This window comes from Ischnura elegans, chromosome 5 (assembly GCF_921293095.1).
Source record: "Ischnura elegans chromosome 5, ioIscEleg1.1, whole genome shotgun sequence".
Classification (NCBI taxonomy): domain Eukaryota; kingdom Metazoa; phylum Arthropoda; class Insecta; order Odonata; family Coenagrionidae; genus Ischnura; species Ischnura elegans.
In genome coordinates this window covers 26,559,911-26,583,316 of record NC_060250.1, presented here as the reverse complement: position 1 = coordinate 26,583,316, position 23,406 = coordinate 26,559,911, and the positions used below count along the sequence as shown (strand labels likewise).

The window sequence follows — 23,406 nt, the reverse complement described above, 5'->3', positions numbered from 1 at the left end:
GCGCTCCTCCAGACAAAGCAAGATGAGCCCCCGGAAATGGCTTTTACTTCAATACTAAAATGCTTTCAATATTAATAGCTGTTCCGTCGAGGGTCGCTGCCAAACACGTGTCTCTAGCGTCGAAGAGGCCAGAAGATGGGAAGCTAGGAGGGGTGAGTCAGCCGCTGGCCATGAGAGAGTTTGTGCGCGTTTGGTCGTTACGCGTTGATGATGCAAGTGCGGAGGAAACACCAGGTGTGACCACGATACATTGCACACTCCCCGTAAACTGTTGAGCATCTTTCTTCCTCAATGATGCATGAATTTGCCGCAAGGAGAAAAATTTCGCAACGCAAACAACTTTGAGGGCGCATGCCTCGAGCTTGGCCGGTCTCTTTTGGTGGCTCATTACTCACATAAAACGTACGCTGCAAACATCTTGAAAGCTTCCAGGCATCATGGACAATGTATGGAGTGGATAAATCAGGGATGGATGCATTCGAAATGTGTTACTAGAGAAGAATGATAACGATCAATTGTATCGACCGAGTAAGTAATGAGGAAGCCCTAAGACGAGTAGGAGAAAAGAGAAGCCTCGTGAAAATCTTGATAAAAAGTTGGAACGACCATGTGAACAACAATAAGAAGAACGATAAGTAAGAGTAAACAACATAGGTAGAAGTTAACTTAAGTACAGGCACGTGGTAAGCCGCGAAAAGTTTATTAAACAGTTTTTATAATCGGACATAAGGTCACAATTAAAGTAACAGTGCATGAATGAAAAATCATGGTCCATAATGTAGAAAAGTTCCCTGTGGCATAAAATACTGTCACCGTTAGTGATGGCATATAAAAACTATTGAAATGCGTACAAACCTGGGTAGGTGGTTTCTCAGATAAAAAACAAGAAACCAAGGTGGAAATGCTTGGTAATGTTGTTGAATTACGAAGACATGTTAAAGGAATTACTCAGGCGATTCCAGTATGATGTTTATTTTACCGTGGCCTATCGAAGTCATTCTCAATGCATGCTACTATTTTTGCTAATGATATCCAAGATTTTAAATTCACAGTTTGTAATCAGAACTGCATGAAATCAGTCTTAGCCGACATTTGCAGGGTACGATGAATCATGCCCCACGAAGTAACATATTTCGACAAGTTCCACGGTCTTTGCATAATCTTCAGGACCAGATATAATTTTTTCATAAAAATTGATGAAGTTGTTCACGAAAATTTTTGGTGACAGTTAATAACGAGTTATTCATAATAACAATCGGAAATCCTGATCAAGGCAGCGACTGTTATAGCAAGAAGCATATGTAGTGGAAAAGTAAAATGCCATCAGTTCTTCCATAAAAATGAGTATTTTACACATCGCGTCTTGATGCAATTTCCACAGTAGAGGGATGAAGTTACAATTCGTCATTAACTTTTCCGAAAAAAGAAACCTTTAGGTACTGACCTACTTAAAGTCGATGGCGTACGGGGGACGACAATCACCACACGAAGGACCGAATTTTGGATGAGAAACGAAGAAACTGTAACAACGAACAGCTAATAACGCCTGGTTTTGCACATTGTAGACTGAATGGTTTAATTTTTTATCTTTCGAACAAATAGACACAGCGGCATACGCTCAATGCATGAAAAGCGGCTCCAGGGACCACGAGGAGGAAAATATTACCGGAGGCAATCTGGATCGTGAGGAATACTGCATGCGCATTGCGCGTCGATAAAATGAAGAAAAGAGTGGGGATCGCTCGGAGGGGTTTTCATTTCCAACTCTGTTAACAACTATAATATCTTGATGAAATAGCGACGTAATTTTGTCGAATTTCAAAGATATTTTAAAGTAATCACTTAGGTGAGTCCAATATGATTTTTAAGTCATCGTAGATTTTCAAAGTCATTCTAAATACTTTTTTTATTTTCTCAATAATATTCCTTGATGAAATCCCAGATTTAATTTGAAATTCACAGTTTAATGGAGTTTTCCATCTTTCAAACAACAAGACTCAGGAGCGAACACTCAAGGGATGAGGAACAGGTTCCGGAAAATCGAGAGGAGGGAAATATAACGAGACGCAATCGGCATTGAAAGGAATACTATATGCCGATTGCGGCGGTGAAATGAAGAAAAAAAACGCACGGACGGTCCGGAGGAATTTTCATTCCCGACTGGAAAATCTGTCGCTCCCATCGTCGGCTTGTTTATAAATAGAAGCCCTTGGGTGTCGTGGCTGCGGATTGCGGTGCGTGGGACAAGCTATAATGTGGCGCACGCGCTATACCACTAGCTAGACGACGGAAGGTCGAGATGGGTGCCTACCTGCTCCGGGCGCCATCGGTGTTACCCGCGATGATACGGGAGGAAGGTACGACCGCAAGCACAATGGTCACCGATCTCGACGTGAGCTCGATGCCTACTTTTCCAAGAGATTTCTTTCTACGCGGGCGGTTTAAGATGGTAACGTGAGCATATGCTTAATTTCTCATCTCTCAATGCACCTCGGATAGTTGCTTATTTTAGACTTCATACTCCAAAAAAACATTTTTCTAACTTCTCTTATTAAAAAACAATCAGCGTCCATAAGATAGATGCATGTGAAGTTGCTGCAGCCAAGTTGTAACGTCCAAAATTGGAAGTGAGGCCCCCATATTCAGCGAAGCTCCTCATGGTAAGGGTGCGACACTAGGAACATTTTTCTTGGCAGTTATGGTTTGTAATAACATAAGATTTTAAAAAAATGTAATACTTATCCTTGAATATACATAAAGAAGTCTCTACTGACGCTAAATATCCAAGAAAAAAGTTATTGTAAGGGGTCTAGAAAATATTTTCTTTTCAAATTTCCTTTTTCAATGCATTATTTAACATGAAATCAAGTTTTATTCAGTTAGAAAGAAATTTTATGAAATTCAACGGACTTAACGTCCAAAAATTTCGCCAAAAACTCCATTTATAGAAGCAAAACTAAAATGATAATTTATTATATGATCAATAAGCGTTCTCTCCATTATTTCTAGCTCCCAGAGAACTGCTATTTGTGGCCACTCGATCCTTTCCGCTACATTTCCTTCGCCCGTCCCCGCGTTCAATAGTTATAGCTTGTTACTTTCGTTCTTCTTTTGTCATTCAAAGCGAGGGGCGAGACTCGTTGAGAGGGAGTGAGTGGTGCGCAAGGTGGTAAAGGAGAGGTGGTCTCAGTTCCCTTGCCGAAGTCCTGTGACGTCACGGCAGACACCGGCCATTTTCGACGGATGAACCGCATGGGAATTCAGTTTCTTCAGCAACGAATATTGCGCTCCCCGACTAATACTGCCGATTTACTACTCTTTTTGCGTGGTAAAAGCATCATAAAGAATGCGTTGTACGGTGGCTACTTGTGGTAATAGCTCTAACAAAGCTAAGAAGAGCGGACTTCAAATATCCTTCCATAGGTATGTAAATCGTTGCGTTGTTGTGATTATATTATTTGAGGCATTATTCCTATTGTTAATCTATTTATCTTGAATAGTTGTGCTGGATGCTCTTCTATGCCTGATGCACTATGTCTTCATCATGGATTTCTTGCATAAATGCTTTTCAGCTCTTAAGCTGAAGAAGGGAAGAGTCCAGGGAAAGACTCTGTTGGCAGAAAGATCACCATCTTCGCATTAGATTAGACTGGCAGAATGTTTTCTGCAAATTGATATTGCCCAACCTTAGTTTTCCTGTAGCACAGACTGTGAATGATGAAATAGACACTCGAGTAATAGCATGTTTGATACAAATCAAGAGGTTTTACAACGTTTGATGAGACTGAAAATTTGGTGTACTCTGGTGCTATTCATTGAAATTGTTGAATAGTTCATTTTTTAGTTCCTCTAGTGCAGCTCACCAATTTATACACATTTTTAATTACAGGTTCAGCTATTCCAGTAACAATGGAAGATTTGTGGTGGCTTTAATCCCGTATTCATGATTCTTTTCCTAATTTGAAACTATATCAATAGATATGTTCCATCATTTACACTTGAGATTTATTTTTAATTTGCATACTTTGCATATGTTGTATAAATGTAAAATTTGCTGTTTTATGTATATTACATAAGTTTGAAATATGTATATTGTTTTCTTTTTTAATTCCTCCATCTGTGATTTTATTTGATGCAGCTTTTATCCATGCTCCAAATCTCTTGAAAAGCACTTATAGTGCATATTAGCTTGTTGTTTGCATACCTGTTTCTGTCTTATTTTGGGTAATGATATAGTGATGGTTAACCCTTCAAATTGACCACATTTGTATCAAAATTCCTCGAATTATGTTTATTGTACTATCTTAATGGAAGTTTCCCTGAAAATTCCCAGACGGCACAGAACCCTCCGTATCTAATTCGTATGTACATAGTACCCATTGACTAAGGGGATACTGTGCCGCTCCGTCGCTTTTCGTCAATGGATACATACCATTCGCGGCCTGTCGACGAAGCGCGTACGCAGCATGTGAATGTCCGCTACTAAGCACGTACGATTGGATACATAGCGCGCAGGAACACGGCACTCAGGCTAATCTCAGTCGATTAGGTCGAAATTAGTTATATCGTAACTCGCACGATCGAAAAATGTATCGAACGCAACACAATCGATAACTACCGACCGTAGCGAGAACCTTGATACGAATGAATTGTAAGTTCTCAATAGGTAAATAACACCATATCATGAATTCTAATTACCATGAAAGACTCACGACCGACAAAGTTTTTGTCGGTTGTGAGTTTTTCATGGTAATTAGAATTCATGATATAGTATTATTTACCCATTGAGAACTTACAAAACTTACTCGGCCACTTAAATAACTCTGCGAAAAATGAGATTCTCACGGCTAATTCACGCACCACCAGCATCCAGCATTGTTAAGTGGCTCGTACTTACTTGGAAACCTTGAGATGTTAATGAGAGTAAATTCTTATTAATTTTGACACAAAATAAGACATCACATAGCCCACGAGCATTAAAAAGCTTACCCTAAAGCCTGACGAAATAAGATTTTTAAATAAAAATTGCCGATGAAACAGGATTGCTGACACATCTGCTATTAGTATGATCGAATTCATCAAAATGCAAGCAAAAATTAACGTATAGTTCAGTCTCAGCTACTAAAACTTACCCATATCAGGCGCTAAAGTATTTGAAAAATTATTTGGTATGAGTAAAAGTCCCTAGGTAACTGCAGTAAATGTATCAACCTATTAAAAATATGAATTAAAGTCCTGCCAAATCACCAGCATAAACACTTGTAAAATAAAACATGTTATCTCTTAGATCACACCTCCGATTTTATACTTACTTTGCATGAAGTCACCACCGCAAGAAATTTTAAAGAGGCAGGAAAGAAAAAACCCACAGAAATACAATACATATATTATGTATTTTCTATTGTCAACCACAATAATATTTCCAATTTTCTCTTCTATCCCACATCTAATTTAGCGAAACAATTACTCTTATTCTCTTTCGAATAGAAAATTATTTAAAAGAGGACTGGTCGATACATACAAACTATCGTCAATACTTTCTCCGATGAACGTCCACTATCACTGCACCAACTTGCACAAATCAAATCCACATCCACAAATATGTCACTTCTGCCACAATGTCTGTCTTCTTGGCGACAGGTAACAGTGAAGCAATGGTACCTTCCTCCAATCTGGGCACCTTCCATTCAGCAAGAATTTTCTCCTCGTCTTCTCGTCCAAGGCCACAGATTACTTTCTGATATCACAATGGTGCAATGTGAAGCTCACACACCTAAAATTAATAAATAATAAAATACCATGTAACTTATTAGGTCAAATCATTTCCAATTTTTGGTATTTCTGCATGAGAAATCAAATTACTAGGCTCGTAAATATAGTAAATATTTGTATGACTGATATTTTTATTGTTTTAAACTATAGCATAAGATAATTTGAAATGATGAAAGCCGACGTGTAATACACCATAGGGCAAGCTAAGAAGCAATATTCGATCCTATAAACTTGGCAGCTTATTCCTAGTTTCTCCTTTAACCACACGTTTACCGAATGAATTAATACAAAAAAGACAACTAAAATGCAAGAATTTTCAAAAGAATTGCTGCTACAATATTTTGAATCACCATTTTTAGTACTGAATAGTTCGGGATGTTGATGCGTCAACATCCCGAAGCCACTTCTGACTTAAAATTACATCCAAATAATTACAGCGAGAAAGAGTACATACCTCACAGTTTTTCGTAGGGGTGAAATGTTTTCTTCTTATCGCCCAAATGCACTTCTTCTTCAACTCAGGATCTTTTGGAGAGCTAAAAACTTGAACCATATGTCCCGGAGTTTCCATTACATCCCGACAATACACACACGAAAGGCATTTCTAACAAAAATATCTCACAAACACGTTTCTGAAGCCCAGTGAATGAAATTAAAGAATAAGGGAAACTTCACCATTACCAGACACTCTATTCTTCACTAACTTAACCACAAAAATCCCTGAAATGTAGTGAGACGTGACGTAAACGACGCGATCTCCAACGGCTTGTGAACGCATGTGATCTTTCTAGGAGGATAGGGCACGATGGCACCAGATGGCACCACCCGCGAAAGAAAATAGTCCCAGACCGAATACAGTTTTATCGATGAGATACAATTTTATCGATGCATATGAATTTGCCAGTCCTCTTGCATCTTTTTTCGTCATTAAAGGAAATAAAGAAACAAAACCTTCTAAGTAACTTCCTAAGCGCGATTTTTGTATCTTGATTGTCCACCCTCGTATTTAGGTACGAAAACTTCCTGTGCCGTCTGGGTTGTGTGTGGAAACTCTTCGATCTTGTTCCTCAGCTAATACTTTACCAAGTTCAAATTATTCCATATTAAGCATTGCTACTTCAGAGCCATGAAGGTAATATTAGTACTTCTAGAAAAGATTTACACTGTTAACTATTCAAATATGTACGGAAAAACGTCCTGTAAAAACTTGACTGAAGCACGCTTATAGTTTTCCCTTCATTACCTTTTCCTTAGGAACTACTATTGGTGATTCAAATGACTCCTAAAAGAAATAATCACCGTTTGCACAAATGCATATAAACACAAATTTTACTCTTTACAGTGTTAATTGCGTTAAAGTTCTACATGGTATTATGGCTAGATGGTTATAGTTAACGACAATGGTGCAGAAAATTGAAGACAGTATATAAGAATTCACTCTGGTAGGCGAGAGGGGAAGAGTTGGACTCAACAAATGCTAGTTTTTAGAAACAACTCTTAGTAGTTACGAAATTTTATCTTCACGAGTTTCTAGGATTACTTTTCAAAATGGCATTTTCAGTTGTTCTTCGGAAATTCCGCTTTTTCAGTTCGGCCAAGGCAATTCTGTTCGTAAAATCAAAAATAGCAGCCGTTCGGCGTCGTCCTTTATTTATTCACTTTAAAAAAATACCTTTCGTTCATGACAAACTATTCTATTGAACGCATTCAAATGTCATACATATAAATTCCACCACCCCACAGCCGTTTCATCGACATATCTAGCCCAAAGGCGAGAATGTGAATAAATATGACAGGAAAACCCGGGCATAGCATGTTAATCCTGCCAGGCGGCTGAGCGAGGTGTCGGCCGTGACGTCACCGCCGAAACGTAAACAGCGAAGTGAGACCACCTTACTTTCTATCACCTTGAGTGGTGCGTGCGTGAGCTTCAGACAGCGTGTGCGTGCGTGGAGTGTATCGGCCAACCGGGTGTCCCTGAGTGGGGCAGACGACTTCCACCCCCACCTGGCATCGTCCCACCCCCCGCAACCATCCCATTATATCGCCCAGATAATAAATGTATTGCTCCCTTTGCCCATGCTGATCATACACCTCGGATGGGTGTCAGAAATGCCCTCGGAGTAAATTAGACCACCGAGAAAAGAAGACAATATCATACTCATGTGAATTTCAAAAATTAACTCGTCTAGCTTCTAGCCAACGATAAAAAATTGGGTCTTCCATCCTATATTGTATAGAAATGTAATTCGCAACTTTAATTTATAAGTAGGCAACTATCACGACTTAAAATCAAGGAAAAATGCTAATTACAGCTAGAATATAAATCTCGTGGTTACAAACACCTGGTTTAATCGTGGAAGGTTACTAGGGATTTCCACCGGGTCAGGTTCTCCATCGCGGCCGACCGACGTTGCCCTGATGACGCTGGACGACTCGCTCATCGAAACGTCGGCCGGGATGAAAAACCTGACCCGATGGAAATCCCGAGTAACCTTCCATGATACAATACGCCGAGAAAGCAGCTGCCTCTCCCCTGGAAACAAAAATTGCAAAATTCTTTAAGGAAAATCGGTACCACTAGATTGAGACGCAAGTTTTGAACAAATTTTATTTAAACTCGTGGGATATGAAAATAGTGTAAGACAAATAACTAAAATAACTTTTTTCATGGAAATAATTTAAAAAACCAATGACGCGGTGATTAATGTTCTTAAAATGTTAGTTTCAGTAATCTTTTATAAGCCAATGTGACAACTTCAACAACCATGCCTTTCCCTCGAAATATTTATCTTGGGCACGCTCTTGCCTGCGACCTGATATAATCTTCGTTATGGTATGTAAACCACGATCAAAATAAAACGTTTGCAGGTCACCATTTTAATTTCTGAGATATAAGTAAATGAATAAAGTATGTGAAGTCAAATCATGTTATATTCATGACAATGGCCACCCATTCGAGGCAAATCAGCAGTTGACATCCTGTGTAACATTAATTTACATTTTAGCATCAATGGATATCATTCGTGAAAGCAAAACTTTTTTCGACCGAGAATTTGTCTCAAGTTGTTCAACCGCGATGAAAGCTCCTTCATTGTATCCATACGCTGCGTTTGAATTCAACGATTAGTATAACGCAGCCCTTCATTTCACCCTATACCATTCCAGCTCCAGAACTTCCCAGTCATTCTTCCTTCTAGTATCCTTTTTAATTTGTCCCAAGTACTTGCTATTCTTCGAGGGATTTTGTTACATTTTTTTCTCATACAAGCAAACTAGCTGAATCAGTTTCGATCAAGAATATTCCCCGTAAATTACATCATCGTATACGTTATTATGGAAATAAAAAGCACAGAGGATGCGTGGCGCAAGCATAAACAACTTTCAATTTTACTTTGGAAAAAAGCGTATAATGAGAGAGCGTCGTAGCTATTCTTCCGCGATATTCAGAATAAAAGCAATTAGAATAAAGCGAACCACAAGCCATATTCTAGAGCGTCGCTAATCGAGTTATCCTTGGAAGTCGATTGCCTCGAAGCAAAAACACAAGAAGCGATAACGAGGATAATTGCGGAGGTGGCGCCTTTGTCATTCCACCCTCGCTAGCAGAGATTCGCCACAAAAGCTAACGGAGATCAATGCCGCAGATAAATATGCTTAAAAATCACTCGGAGTTATCCGTGATACACCCACCACATTCGAGAACTAATACCACAAATCTGGAACCATAGATCGGAATCACTGCCGGATTCCCAAAGATGTTTGGTAGAGAATACGATTTTCTCTTCGCCCACAGCTAAATTTTATCGAGGAATCCAAGCTTAATTACAAGTGGACCGTCGATATTCCTATCAAAAAACCTTTCCTTCTTCCTCTATTGGATGCCCGATTAATGCTGTGACTTGTCTGCTGGGAGACGGCCAGGTTAGTAGGCCGGCCGGAAAGGGAGGGGTTAGTATTCTAGGCCCCTATCTACGGTTAACTTATAAAGCAAACAAAATTGAGTACTTAAAACTTGCATTTAAAGATTTTCATTTCTATTCGTACATGCTGAGATATCTTTTCAGGGAATTTAAAATTAATAATTGAAAGATATCACAAATCAAAAAGCGCATTTGAAAGAGCAATTTAAAAAAATAGTTGTTCTTCAGACATCGTTCCCGCAATGACCGTTTGTTCCCGATTGTAAGGACACTCTGATTTTAACTAATATATAACTATACATGTGCGTTTATATGTATTTTTAAGTTTGAAAATCAAAGTGATATCGTACGTATATCTAATGAGTGTATAAGAACCTCATTAGATGTATAGCACTTCATTATAACACAATACATACTAGCTTTCCAAGAAGTAAATAAATCAAAACGAATAAAATCTCGCGTATGATTCTCAACCCAAAAAATGAGCATCGGATGAAAATACTAAAAATATCTCATCGAATTCAATTTAATTTAATTTTCAGGAAAAGGGTTAGTATTCTGAAAGGATGAAAGTAATAGGCATAAAATCAAATGATAATAGTCATTGGAGAAACAATAACATAGCAACCGTGGCTCCTCTTCCAGAGCCCCAAAGGTTAGGTGGTTGCCAATGAGACAGAAATGGCAAATTATTACGTACATTACATCGACAATGAGAACATTAATGATTTAAAAATCGAGATAGGAGTCTCTATCCATTGAAAATTACTACGCATTTTCCACGGAGAGATTCTGAGAGGACCCGATTTCAGTTGCCTGTTCTACTGAGGATGTGGTCGTCCTATTAACGGAATTGAAGCAGTTCAAATTTGAACGCAGTTGCCGGATGGCTATGATTATGAGCGACTAACGTCAATATAAATGCGCAGGTAAAAAATACAGATACCAAAAGCTTTTCTCAATTAATTTCTGATGAGAGATCAATCGCACGCCGAAATTTATTATTTTCATACAAGGAAGAGGAGATGAAAACACTCTTTCGAGTCCATCATCTCTTTTCTTTTGCCGCTTCTATCACGAAGCGATTTGAGGCACTCTTGGGACACTCTGCGTTGAAAACAGTGGCGAGATATCGCTTATGAGCTGCTATCATAGCAAGCAACATTGACGTGTAAACCAGGCTAAATAAAAATAAAGGGAAGAAAATTCGTAATCGAAGACTACTCCTCAAGTGGGGGAGGGGGGGAAATAACAAACGAAGCGAGCGTGAAAATGAGTTGATGTCGTGGTGAGCATTGTCTGGATGGATGCGGCCGCATGGGGCTCATCTTATACATTTATATATAGCAGTGCAAGCTATGAGACTCTCTAGTGGACGACGCAGCCTTCGAATGCATTCACAATGGAGTCGCTCCACCGCCGCAAAGCCGCAAGAAATGAAAAGGATCAGAGAAGGAAGAGCAAGACCGTCGCGGTGACTTCAAAGCGGCTCGTCGCTAATACTTGCGAACTGCTTCGGAAAATGTCTGCCATTGTCTCGATCCTACGGGTGCATAACACTATTTCCCGATGCATTCCATATCTGTAGCACGCTTCCCTTCTAAAGGGGACGGATGACTCCAGATCGGGCGGCAAGTTTTCGCCACGTGTTCTTTGTTAAAAACTTGACTATCATATTGAAATTCTCAGCACACACAGGATAGACCTTAGTCAACATTTTCTGGTATCTTGACTATGAAAAGTTTACCTCAGCATTTTAAAGGAAGTAAAAATTCTATATTTGGGATAGAGATGAATGTTGACAACGGTTAACTGTGTACACCCTGACAATTTAAAGAAGATAATTTAATTAAAACGAGCAATACACCATGGAAAAGCGGGAACTGACGCGTCCCCTCACGAATTTTATTCTATCGGCAAGTAATTACTTTTTAGTGAGCAAAAATTTAAAACAGAAACACTTTTTCTCGTCACATTAATTTTGAAATTTTAAATAGGGTCAATAATATTCAAAAGATTTTTTTTTAAATCATATCTTTTTACAGTAAATGGTTTGAATATTAAGATTACTAAATTGCTTGCCACTATTTAGTCAAAAATGATCGCAATATTCCTTCCTTCGGAAATATTCTTTTGAAGCCTTCTTGAAGTTTTCATTTATTTATTAAAGGATTGGATGGTGAAAAGCCATAAAAAGTTATTAAGAACAAAATAATTAGTATTCTTCAAGAATAGGTTTGTAAAAATATCACGGTGACAAAATGATTTAAAAGGTTCCGCAGTATCTTATTACGAATATTATTATAAATGACCTTCCAGTCAACCTCTGTGTGCTGTTACCCACAACTCGCGACACTGACTCTAGACCTATCCAAATGTCACGGGGAATTAAGCTATAATTGAGGATATATATGCCGAAAATAATACTCGATATGATATAATCAATTGAAATCAAAAGTTTTCAATGCTTTTACTCATGTTTGCAAATACACTATTTGCAAACACTGGGAATAAATGAATCGCTTTTCGTTCATCGCCGAGATGCGGATAATTTTGAAAACTTTTTAAAAAGCGAGCGGAAAGCCAGCATAAATCAAGCTACGTAACGGAGTGGGGGCTTTTCTTTGTAAACTGCCCAGGGTAGATTCGACGGGAGATGCAGGATTACGGATAAGGAGTGGGAAAAGAAGAGCAATGACGGGAGCGAGAAGAGCGCGTGCTCAACCTTCAAATTAAGTTCCCCGTGCCTCCACTTGTCCATAACCGCACTCCTTATCCTCCCTCCACAGCCCATGCTGCTTCGATGGTGCACTTCTCTTTTCAATCTGCCCGCCAATCGATTGGTGGAAGGGTGAGGAGGAGCCGAGCCCCAGGGCGATTCCATCCCCTCCTCTGGATGGGGGGCCGAACATCGACTTGGAGGCCCCCTGCCACGCGGTGAAGGCCGTCCTCCCTGCTCCGCAAGAGTCCTCGACGGCCAACAATATGAAGAGCTCCAACAACTCGTAGACCGATTCCTGGCCCCAGAGAGAGGCGTCCCTCCTTGCTGTGTAAAATAAATAAACTTCGCATTAGGGAACCTGGATAGCGTAGTGATCTGCGCAGTGGCCCGGAATGCCAAAGATCCGCGGTTCGATTCCCGGTCAAGGGGAATTTTTTTAGAGCATAGCGTGGAGTGGATGTTGACCACAATGTCAGAGGGTAGAATTTTGGGTAAACGAGGGAGAGGAAGGAACAGAATAGGTTTTTTTTTGATAGAATGAAAAGGAGAAGGCATTATTGTGAAATGGAGAGGGAAGTCAATGAAGGGAGGGGAGACTAACGGAATACCTTTAATATATTCCATACAAACCTGCCTTAATCGGTAGAATACTTAAGATTTACTAATAATAACTCCGAAAACGATAAGTATAATCTCCGGCCGACTTCAATAACTTTGCATGAAATTTTCAGCAAATTCTTATCCTGCCTAACCTATTATTTGCAGCACATTGGAGCCATTCTTATACGACTAAGCACGGGAGTAGGTACTCACCAAAGATGCGCCGAAATAGGAATTTCAAACGACAAGGTCACATAATGGATTAAAGTGAAATTTAAAGTGAAGCTTTGAAGAAAGCAAACACATTTTAAAAGGCAAGAATATCAAAAATGACTACTGAGTACAAACAGCAGTGGTCAACGAAATTTTTTACTCACAAAGTTAAATCATTATGCAGCTGTGTTCAAATGACATTTTACGATTGCACTGTTCAACCTCTTTCTTTTACTTTTGACATATCTGGCTTGTACGACCAGACTTCACGGTATCTCCAATAACTCTACTCTCGGTAGACTACATGCACAAATCTAAGTGCGTCATGCTCTAATTTATTATCACCATCGTACGGCACAAATGTGCAGAAACAGGTTGATCATTTATGTTATAAAAAAGTAAGAATCATATTTATATAATTCATCATGGATTTCCATTAAAAATGAGGCAAAAGTTGTTAATATGTTCTCTCCTTTCGGAGAAAATCGTACCGCAAGAGAAAAATCTTTCCTCCAGTTAAAAGCCTAGATTCCGATATGAAGGACAAAGACTGATTTCCAACCATAAAACAAATTGCGACAAACGCTACCGTTCCGTCGGTATCACTTAACAGAGTGATTTCACTACGGTAAATGCAGTCCACTTACTTTATCGAAGTAGTTCACGGCCGACTTAAATGTTTTTCCCAGCGCAATGGAGTGAAATTCCTCAGATCATAGCGGGAAGTAGGAATCCGCCCACCGGAGTTCTTTCGACGTGGTCGCTGGCTTTCCATTGCATCTCACGGTAAACCGATGGAATGCTAAAAGGGATTTTTTTTCCCCTACCCGACTACAAAAAGGCTTCGAAGAACTTCATTGAAATCTGTCTTCGGCCGATGGATTGATTTGATTGCCCGACGCTATTGACGGGAGAATGCCATTTCAAGTCGTTTCAGGTTCTCAGGGACGCACACAGCATCATCATTAAGACAAGGAAACCGAGTTTGCAGCAGGAGTTTTATCCCACGAGGAACACGAGAGATTGCGCTAATTCGCAGCGATAGTGGGACCGAAGGCGCTTTTTGCATTGCCGCGAAATTAATACGGCTAGGACCGCCTCTCCCTCCGGACGTGTCTTCCCGACGGCGAAACCAAGGACAAAGACAAAGCCCGTCGATGTTTTCCTTTTTCCGGTGGCGTAACCACACTGTCTCTCACCTCGAAATCAATGTCACCACAACATCAGATCACCCACAGTGGCGCCGACTCCATGGGGCCTGAGGGGGCCCGAGTCCCCTCAAAAATTCGTTATGGGTGTGGGGAAAAATGTGTCAGGCTTGTCGATTTTCCTTGGAGTGTTCAGATATCGAGATTCGAGTTATCAGGGTTCTAATGTTGATAATATGACTCTTCTAAAATGCTTAAAAACTCACAACTTATAAAATTTCCCGGGGCAAGATCCCCGGTTTGGGCCCCCCAAATATATTTTGTAAGTCGGCATCCCTGACAACTCATATTGGTGACCGGAATCCCTGCTTTAATTCGTATGCTGCTGGCTCTTAGTAGGAGTATATTAAGTTCAAAGTACCTATCTATCTTCCAGGAAACATCACGTGAAAACATTTAGAGTGAGTAGTGGCACTCTTATTATCAGAACCCTAGGCCCGCCTCGGTGGCAGCGGATTAAGTCCTCGCCTGCCAAACCGATGGCCGCGGGTTCGAGTCCCGCCTGAGCATGGGTATTTTTAAAACGTATTCTCCATATATATTCAAATAATCGCAATTGGGGGAACCTGTGATCACTAAAGACATTTTTGTTATTTACTTATTTATTTATAATATTATTATTATATTATAACTGTTACTGCCAACGGGCGATGATAATCAAATAGACGGATAGAGTGGGGAGGGAAGTGTTGTACCGTAGTGTTGGAGAAGAGAAGGCCGTGTGGAGCTCCATACGGCAGAGAAGGACCCGGTGGGTGGTCAATGACATTACGCAAAGCAATTACGTCAGGAATTTAAGGGAGGCAAGAACTGAAAAAGAAGTCCCCCGAAGAAGAACAAGAGTATTTTTTATTAATTAATTTTAATATAAATAACGATTCTGTTCTCGGTCCGTTTTTCCCCTAGAATCCTAGAAGACGTAATATTTGTTAAGGCTTTCGAGGGGCCGCATCAGCAGAATTTCATGTACACTCATGTCTTGAAAGGTGAAAACCTCACCCAGGCCAGACTCGAACCCGCGACTCCAGGATTATCCGGCAAGGACTTACCCAGCTTCTACCAAGACTGAGAGATGAGATTGGGCGCAGGTGAAAAAAGACACAATCAAGAAGATCAGGGCCATAAAGGAACTGCGGGGGAACGGAAGAAACTGATGGCTCCAGTAATAATGCTAGGATTGTTATAATATGAACCTACCTCTCTTCATCTCTTCGGAACTAAATTTTAAACGGCCCGGACTCCTAATGCCTCGTTCACATTACGATTGCCTGAGCGATCGTCCTAACGATAGCTGGCCGAACTAGTCGTGTGAATGCATGTCCTGACAATAGTTGGCGTAGTTCCGAACGTTGCCACTTTACGATGGTTAGGCGCTGGGAGACCGGAAACGGAAGCGACAAGAGAATGACGAAAAGCTCGTGAAGCTCTATTTTTTCATGGATTTGTCCTAGGAAGGAAGAATATGAGCAGAAGAAAAATTATTCGGTAAATGCACGTTGAACACAGTAATAACTTGTCCCTGCATACCTCAACAGCTTCGCTAACAGTCAATTTCCCGTTCACTTTAGATGCCAGCACTAGAGGGCATCATAGGTTTTAACAATCGTCGTGTGAATGCACGATAGTTCCGACAATCGCTGGAACTATCGTCATGTGAATGAGGCTTAAGCAATTGAATGGTTGCGAATTTTAAGATCGGGTAGGAAGGCAACGCTACCTCAGGGAAAAGTTAGAAAGTCTAATCATTCTAATTATTCCATTCTAGAAGAAATCCCCCGTAAGATGCAGTTCAATGTTCCAATTAGTTCACAGAGAACGATAGTCGCATTAAATATTTCCATAAGTCAGCAGGGTACGGATATTCTGCCGAAAAATGTCGCAACTACCACACATGCATTAACCGGACCATTGGCGGCCAGAAAATTCTTGAGATGTTCACCGTTTTCCCTCCTTACTATTACTATAAGTATAAAAAATATAATTCTCCAAATCCGTAATTAAAAATATTAAAACTGACAAAATCGAATCGAATTATATGAATCGTAGAATCGTGCTATAATATTTTTTATTGGCGTTTTGAGTAATCGGGCACTTTCCATCCCACGACAAAAGTCGACTTGCGTCTCAGTTTTCGTTTTCTATTGTTTGCCGGTCGGGTGTATGAATGGAGAACACCCTTTATTCAGCAAAGAATAAATGGATCGGCCGAGCTAGTAACGAGAAAGTCCTCAGAAGAATATGGGAGAAGAGATGCCTCATAAAAACCTTGAAAAGAAGACGGAACGACCTTATAGGTCATATCTTGAGACATGATGGCCTGATGAAAACATTCGTCGAGGGACAAGTAGATGGCTAGAACAGAAAAGTTAGATCTCGAATGAAATATATGAAACAGGTCAAGATGGATGTGAAAGAGAAGAAATACGTAGGTATGAAAAGATTATCTTATAGAAGAATTGATTGGAGAGATGCGTCAAACCAATCTTAGGGTTGTTGACCAGTGACGATGAAAAGATTTTCATTCATTTTTGGTGCAATGGAAATAAAATATCTCGTCTTTATACCGAAACCGTTTTGCGACGAGACGACAATGTGCATTATGATTCAACGGACGAGCGTGTAATCGGGACTTTAGGATGCGTTTCCTCGCCTTAACCGTCCTCTTCTCCGAGTTCTCTCTCCTCAGACTCCCACCCGATCACGAATCCTAACGGTCCTTCCCCCTTCCGCCCTTTATTCAGGGCGGTCCACCCACCCACCCCCTCCCAAAAGACAAATGACGTGGCCTGGGCGCACGCACGATCTTTTCCCACGAGGCAAAGCCGTCGTATCTCGTCGAGAAAGGGCCTTGTCGTCGATACAGAAGGATGCGCACACGCAAACGAACGTTTCTCGCACTCGTCCACGATGAGGCTGATTGGTATGCGCTCGAGGATGTCCTTTGGTCGCCAATGAGGCGGCGGCGGCGGCGACCGTATGAGTCTCTCTCTCTGGGCCCGAATTGGTAAAGAGGGGAGTGCGTATCGAAAGGGAGAGTTGTTGTTGCCGTCTCCGAATCGTCGTCGTCCGAATGGAAAGCGTGGAGATCCATCAATGAACGGCGCGCGCGCGCGTGAGACGATGACGACTGCGCGCTGCTGCTGAGGTCGCGAAAGGAGACTACTCCCCTCCCCTGACCTCTAAAATAGAGAGATCTTTTTTCCCCACTGGCGGGCAAGGAGCAAATCGCGCAGCAGGTGGTTTTCTCCTGTTCTTACTCTAAACCGATACATACCAAAATTAAATCTCCATTATAAATCCAAATTGTCTTTGAATAGCAATAAATATATAAACCGTTAGTTTAAGACACAAGTCTTGATTCTTGCATCCAAGTAGCACTTCAAAATATAATTCATTGTTAAGGTGTTAATAATGGGGTTTAGTGGTAAAAAAAATTAAAATTGGAAATAAAAAATATTCCATTAGACTGCAAGTCACGACGAGGAAAGAAAGACAAACTTTAGAAGAATGGTTTCCCGATAAGGGCTGCGAGAGAGGAAAAATCCGGGTTCCTCTGGAATAAGAAGACGAAAATGCTCATTGTGGATCTAATGATTAAAACTTTCCTGATATATCTACACCAACACTCTACTTCGTAAGCCGCTTCAATAGCTGAGCTGTGTGGCGGAAGAGTATGAGGGCGCAAACCGCTAACAAAAAAACAGAAAAAAAAATCAGATGTGAGTACTGAGTACCACCAAGCGTTGATTGAAGTCTTTTATTGTATAGGGGAACAACGAAATAATACACTCCAATCAGAGGTACCAGAGCCTTTCACAAAGCGAAAGAGGCAATCTGGATTAAATGTACGTGTATCCGACATAAGTGGATTCGATTTTGATACTTTAGGGATAAACACGCTCTGTAGCGATAGCAAAAAACCTGAAACAATGATGAAAAATCCTGAACAACAGTTGCTATCCCGAATGTATGCTCTGCGGTTTGACCTCTTACGCAAGCTTTAAATTAAAGTTCGAAATAGCGAAAATAGGATTAACAGATTAAATTTACAACTAAAACTACGAAACGTTAACACTTTGCTGGTAAGCTAAGAGGTGAAAGGCTTTTTCGCCTGAATTTCAGCCACCATGCAATTCCAGCTTGCAAAATTAATTGCCCATGTATTTTCTTCGTCAACAACCTAACGTAATAAAACTTTTTCTAAGTATTTCTCTTCTTTGTTTTCAGTTGGATGACGTCGCCTTGCAAGTGTACAGAGATGGAGACTACGGGGCTTATCTCGATCTGGAAGCAGCCATCAGCGAGCAACCAGAAGAGTTCGAGGGATTCCAATCAAAGTAAGTATAACTCACTATGACTTCTAATCTAATCACGCTTATCTATTTACATTGGTTTTAGTTAAATAAGGCATTGCAATATTTCCACTAAATTTATTTTCGCAAGACGCGTTTCGTTGCTACATCAACAATGTAGACAACAGCGAAACGCGACGTTCGAAAATAAATTCATTGGAAACGTTGCAGTGTGTCATTTAACTAATATTCCATCACGTCATTCCTTATATAACGTAATATTTACATTGAGACGCATGGCGCAGCATGATTGGCTTTAAAAAAAATGCTTCAATTTACAACGTGAGGATTGATGGGTGGTTCGCTACGGAATCATTTTTTGCCCAAATACTTCAAGACAAGATTCGAAATCCGTACACAACTTCTAATTAAATGAAAACCAATACTGTTGGACTCCATTGCGAAACAACTGCAGTTATTTCGGCATGTGATCTTTAGAAAAGAGCCAACAACGCACCGAAGTACCGACGGGAAAGCATAAAAATTGGTCCTAGATTTCTCTTTATCGAATTGCTGTATCCGTTTAAATTACAAATTATTTTATCTGAACACAGTATTGTTCAACTCTAGGAAACTAAGTGAGATTTACCACTGAATCCATAAAATTATTGACCAAATCATTTTTTTACGGAAATTCTCTCTTTATATATTTATAAAACATTTATTACTTATTACTCTGTTAAAAATTCTGTGTCTCAACTAACTGATGCACTAAACACAAAACCCCACGAACAGTGAAATAAAAACAGACAATAATTCGGAAAAAGTTTGACGGATTACAATAATATATAAAAATAAAGACCAAAATTTTATCTTTACAATGGTATTTAATTTTTTTGGTATTGAAGTAACAATTCGTTCAACATTTTACGTGATTTGCATTTCATCACGCAAATCCACTCGCTCGGGATCCCAGTTCAATCTTCTATATTATTTCTACTGTATAGATACCTTTTTCTCAACTTATACGCAACCAAATTCTACAAATGAGGTACCAAAATGCACAGAATTTATCAGAGAACATGCGACGGCATATCTTACTTCCTAAATATTGCTATTGTTTCCTAAAATTGGTTATTAAATAATAATTAAAAAACCGGTAAATATTCCTGACGTTAACGGCGCACAAACTGATGTATTTGTTCATTTGCAGCAATATCTCGCATTCTTTAAATAACTTTTATCAAAATGCGGCTGATTCCACATTCAAGTCTCCTGGTGATACGTAAGTATGAGTCATCATGTGCGTTTAACAGTGCGTGTAATTACTTCCAATTTAAAGAGGTCCTCTGACCTCAATTTGTACATGAACATTCCAATTAAATTTGTACATAAGACCCCGCCTTTGTTTCTACACTTTAAAATTAGAAACGCGCCTATCCCTCAGTAGACCTGCATTGAAAAGAGCGGGGGAAGCCCGCTCGTTTACTTTAAATGAATGGCTTATAAGCAGGGAGGGAGTTAGACAGCTATCGAACGGAATTACATATGGAACATAAGCATTGTCCGACGAGGAGAAAGTTGAAGGGGGAGGAGATGGATGGCTTCCAAGGACCTCATCCCTGGACCACCCGCGTTTTGACAGTGCGGCCACTTCACGTCAACCAGTTCGTGTAATTCGTCGATCAAGTACGCCTACCCTCACCGCATCACAGACATGCCACCGATCATGTCTCTCTTATTTGGAGGCATGAGCGGCTGAATACTAAATATGAATCATTTTTAATTTTACTATGGAAGAGTTTTAGTCGCTCATTAAATGGCACACAAGGATGCAAAGAGAGGATCCCATCCTTAAGGAACCTTCAAAATGTCCTCTGTCGTCTTTAAAATAGGAATATATGGAGCAAACCTCAGAGACGGTCCGATATCTGAATGCCGAAAGCGCGTTCGTAAGCCGTAGAAGGACATTATTGTCTCGCCGGAAATTCTCATGAAACGAAAATCGACACAGATACGTGAAGAAAATTCGAAATTTTCCTAATACGACGGTATTGAATGACTCGATATTCCCTCTTTCCCGATGCGGCATCACCGCCCGTCGATTATAATAATAATGCCCTCATTGTTTATGCTCTCGCTGCTGGAGTGGTGACTAAGCAAGCGCTTTCCGTACGAGGAAAGCTAAAGTCTTTTCAATTTGCGAGCGGCTTTCTTTTTTGAACATAAAAATACTCAAGAACAACAAAGCTCCGAGAAAACGTGAAGAGTGTTATTCTTGCGATTGTTTCCGATGGAGCCCGCCAGGTGTCTACGTGGCGCCGGTGGTTCTTTCAGCGGACAGGACAGGCGGGTGTGTAGGCGGGCAAACATCCCATCGCCAATGACCTCCTCGCGGGAGAAAGAGTGCATGACTGCATCTCTTGCTTTCCTTAGCGACTACATTCCTCGTTTTCCCTTCGAATGAAATGCTCGACAGTGTAAAATATTTATTTTTACTTAGCACAATCATAAACTCAGACGGATAGCTGAAAGATTTAATGTATTGAGAATGCTTATTCATTCTAGTTGTTCTTCCCTGAACTAATAGCAATATCCCTTCCGTAACGTATTTATGTGACTCAAACTTTTCAATATCGAATGCATGCATATCGCGATTTATACCATGATCATATAAATGCTTTAACATTTTAATAACGTCTGACTACTGGAATTGTGTATGATATTGATGCATATTAAAGTATCAAAATGACTATTACAGATTTTTTCTTATTCGAGTTCCATGTTTTCCCTATCATTTCATTTCACCTTTATAGGGAAGAAATGGGTATATGATTATTATTACTCTTATTTTTTCAATCAAGGGTAATCCTCCGACAATATTTATTTCCTCGAATCAAGGCATTACCAATTCGCATTTAATATTGGTACATGTTTCTCAACTTTAAATGAATATGCAATCGACGATCACGACTTACTTCTTCGATTGATTCTATTGTCTTAGGTATATTTTTTTATTCTCTCAGTGTTCGACATTCCCTTTTCTAGTCGTTAAATACGTACCAAAATGAAAACATTTATTTTGTTACATCTGCCAGTAGTGTCTCTAGAATTTCAAAAATGAGGTTGCAAGAGTATGCGAGGTCGGATTAAGAATTTCTATATGATGCTTCCATATTTATAAATACATATTATAAAAGGAAGCAAGAAGGAACATTATTACTCTCGCATAGTTAACCAAGACGGACTTCTGACAACAAATGTAGGCTAATAGGGAAGTGGCATGTACCGCAATGCCAAAAGTTTTCTTTTCACCCTTTTTCTTTCAACGACAACACGGATGAGAAAAAGGTCGAGACGAGTTATCGCAATTTGAAAACACTTTTGCAGTGGAATTAAATCGATAAAACCAGAATTGCGATGTCCCTTTTGCAAGCCTAAATAGGTTAGTCTCCACGTCTCCAATAAAAAGACAACAGGATATGGTAGGTCGATGTCACTTACCTTCCGCCGTCAATGTTGGTACTTTCGGATGAGCTATCGGTAGTTGTCCCTCGACAAACACTCGGCCTCGTAGATGAGGCTGTTATGTTTGGAACCTCTCCAAATCCTTGCAAGACAAGCAACAAACACGCAAGGACCGAGGAAAAATTGCCAACTAGCGCTGTCTAACACAATGTTGACGTCAGTACCTAGAGAAAAAGTGTACAATTATGTAAAAGCGTGTGATTTACAAAATAATTAAAGCAAAAATGCTTAAATTATTTAACTAGATGAACAGTTAACGAAAAAAATGTCTCTCGATGACCAAGCAAAATATTGCAAATCATTTGTTTTTTTGTTTTTTTTTGGCCTATGAAAAGCATAAATTCCGTCCACTTTTTTAGTTATCCGTCTTGAATATGCTGATTTCTGTATTCCATCTTACAAAAGTCCGTCACGAAACAAAGATTTCCAAAATACGTCTAGCAGCGCATTTCACAGCCAAGACACATGGGTCAAATTTAATTATAAGTCTTCAATCAATTCTTTTTGAACAAATATTCTTCTTTTACTTTTTTCATTCAGCCACGGTAGCAGTGGGGCTAATGCCTTACCAGCCACGTGAAGGTTGCCATTGCTAATCCCGGCATTTTTCAAGGAGGCCTATTGAGATTGATCTTGAGGTTAATTGAAAGAAACGGCCAACTTCTCCTAAACACGCTTGAGAATATGAATAAGCTTTATAAAATTTTTCAGTGGAAGTCAGCATAATATCATTACAAGTGTGTTATGTTTTTATTACATATTGTAACTCACTTTGTTGACATGCAAACGAGGAATAAATAATGATCCGCTTGTATCTCATGATTCCAGTCATGCTGAAAAATAATAAAACTTGCTAATTATACTAAATTAATTTTAATCAAACACTCGTTTCTTTTGATTTGAACAACTTTGAACAACTCGTTTCCATACATTGTATCACCTTCGGGTGAACTTCTTCATCAAACTTGATGATGACCCGCTGTATTGAAACCCAGGTCGTGTTTTTAATTAAACTTAATAAAGTGAAATAAGGTGGATTTCTTTATTTCTCTCATGGAAATTTTTCACATAATTACACCTGAAACGTTCCATTTGTGAAAAGTCTTCTCATCGCGTTCACATATTCCGTGAATTTAAACAGTCTATCC

The 23,406-nt window shown here is 39.7% G+C and overlaps 1 protein-coding gene across 4 annotated transcripts in view; it reads left to right on the top strand.

Annotated features, from left to right (window-relative positions):
• Positions 1-23,406, top strand: part of LOC124158615 (serine-rich adhesin for platelets-like) — a 304,427-nt gene that overhangs the window by 194,589 nt on the left and 86,432 nt on the right. For all 4 annotated transcript variants that reach the window (XR_006864847.1, XR_006864846.1, XM_046533784.1 and 1 more), the window contains exon 6: positions 18,666-18,775. Coding sequence is in view for 2 of the 4 variants with exons in the window: in XM_046533784.1 (XP_046389740.1) it covers positions 18,666-18,775 (110 nt within the window). In the remaining 2 variants the exon portion in view is untranslated. The remainder of the gene's footprint in view (positions 1-18,665; positions 18,776-23,406) is intronic.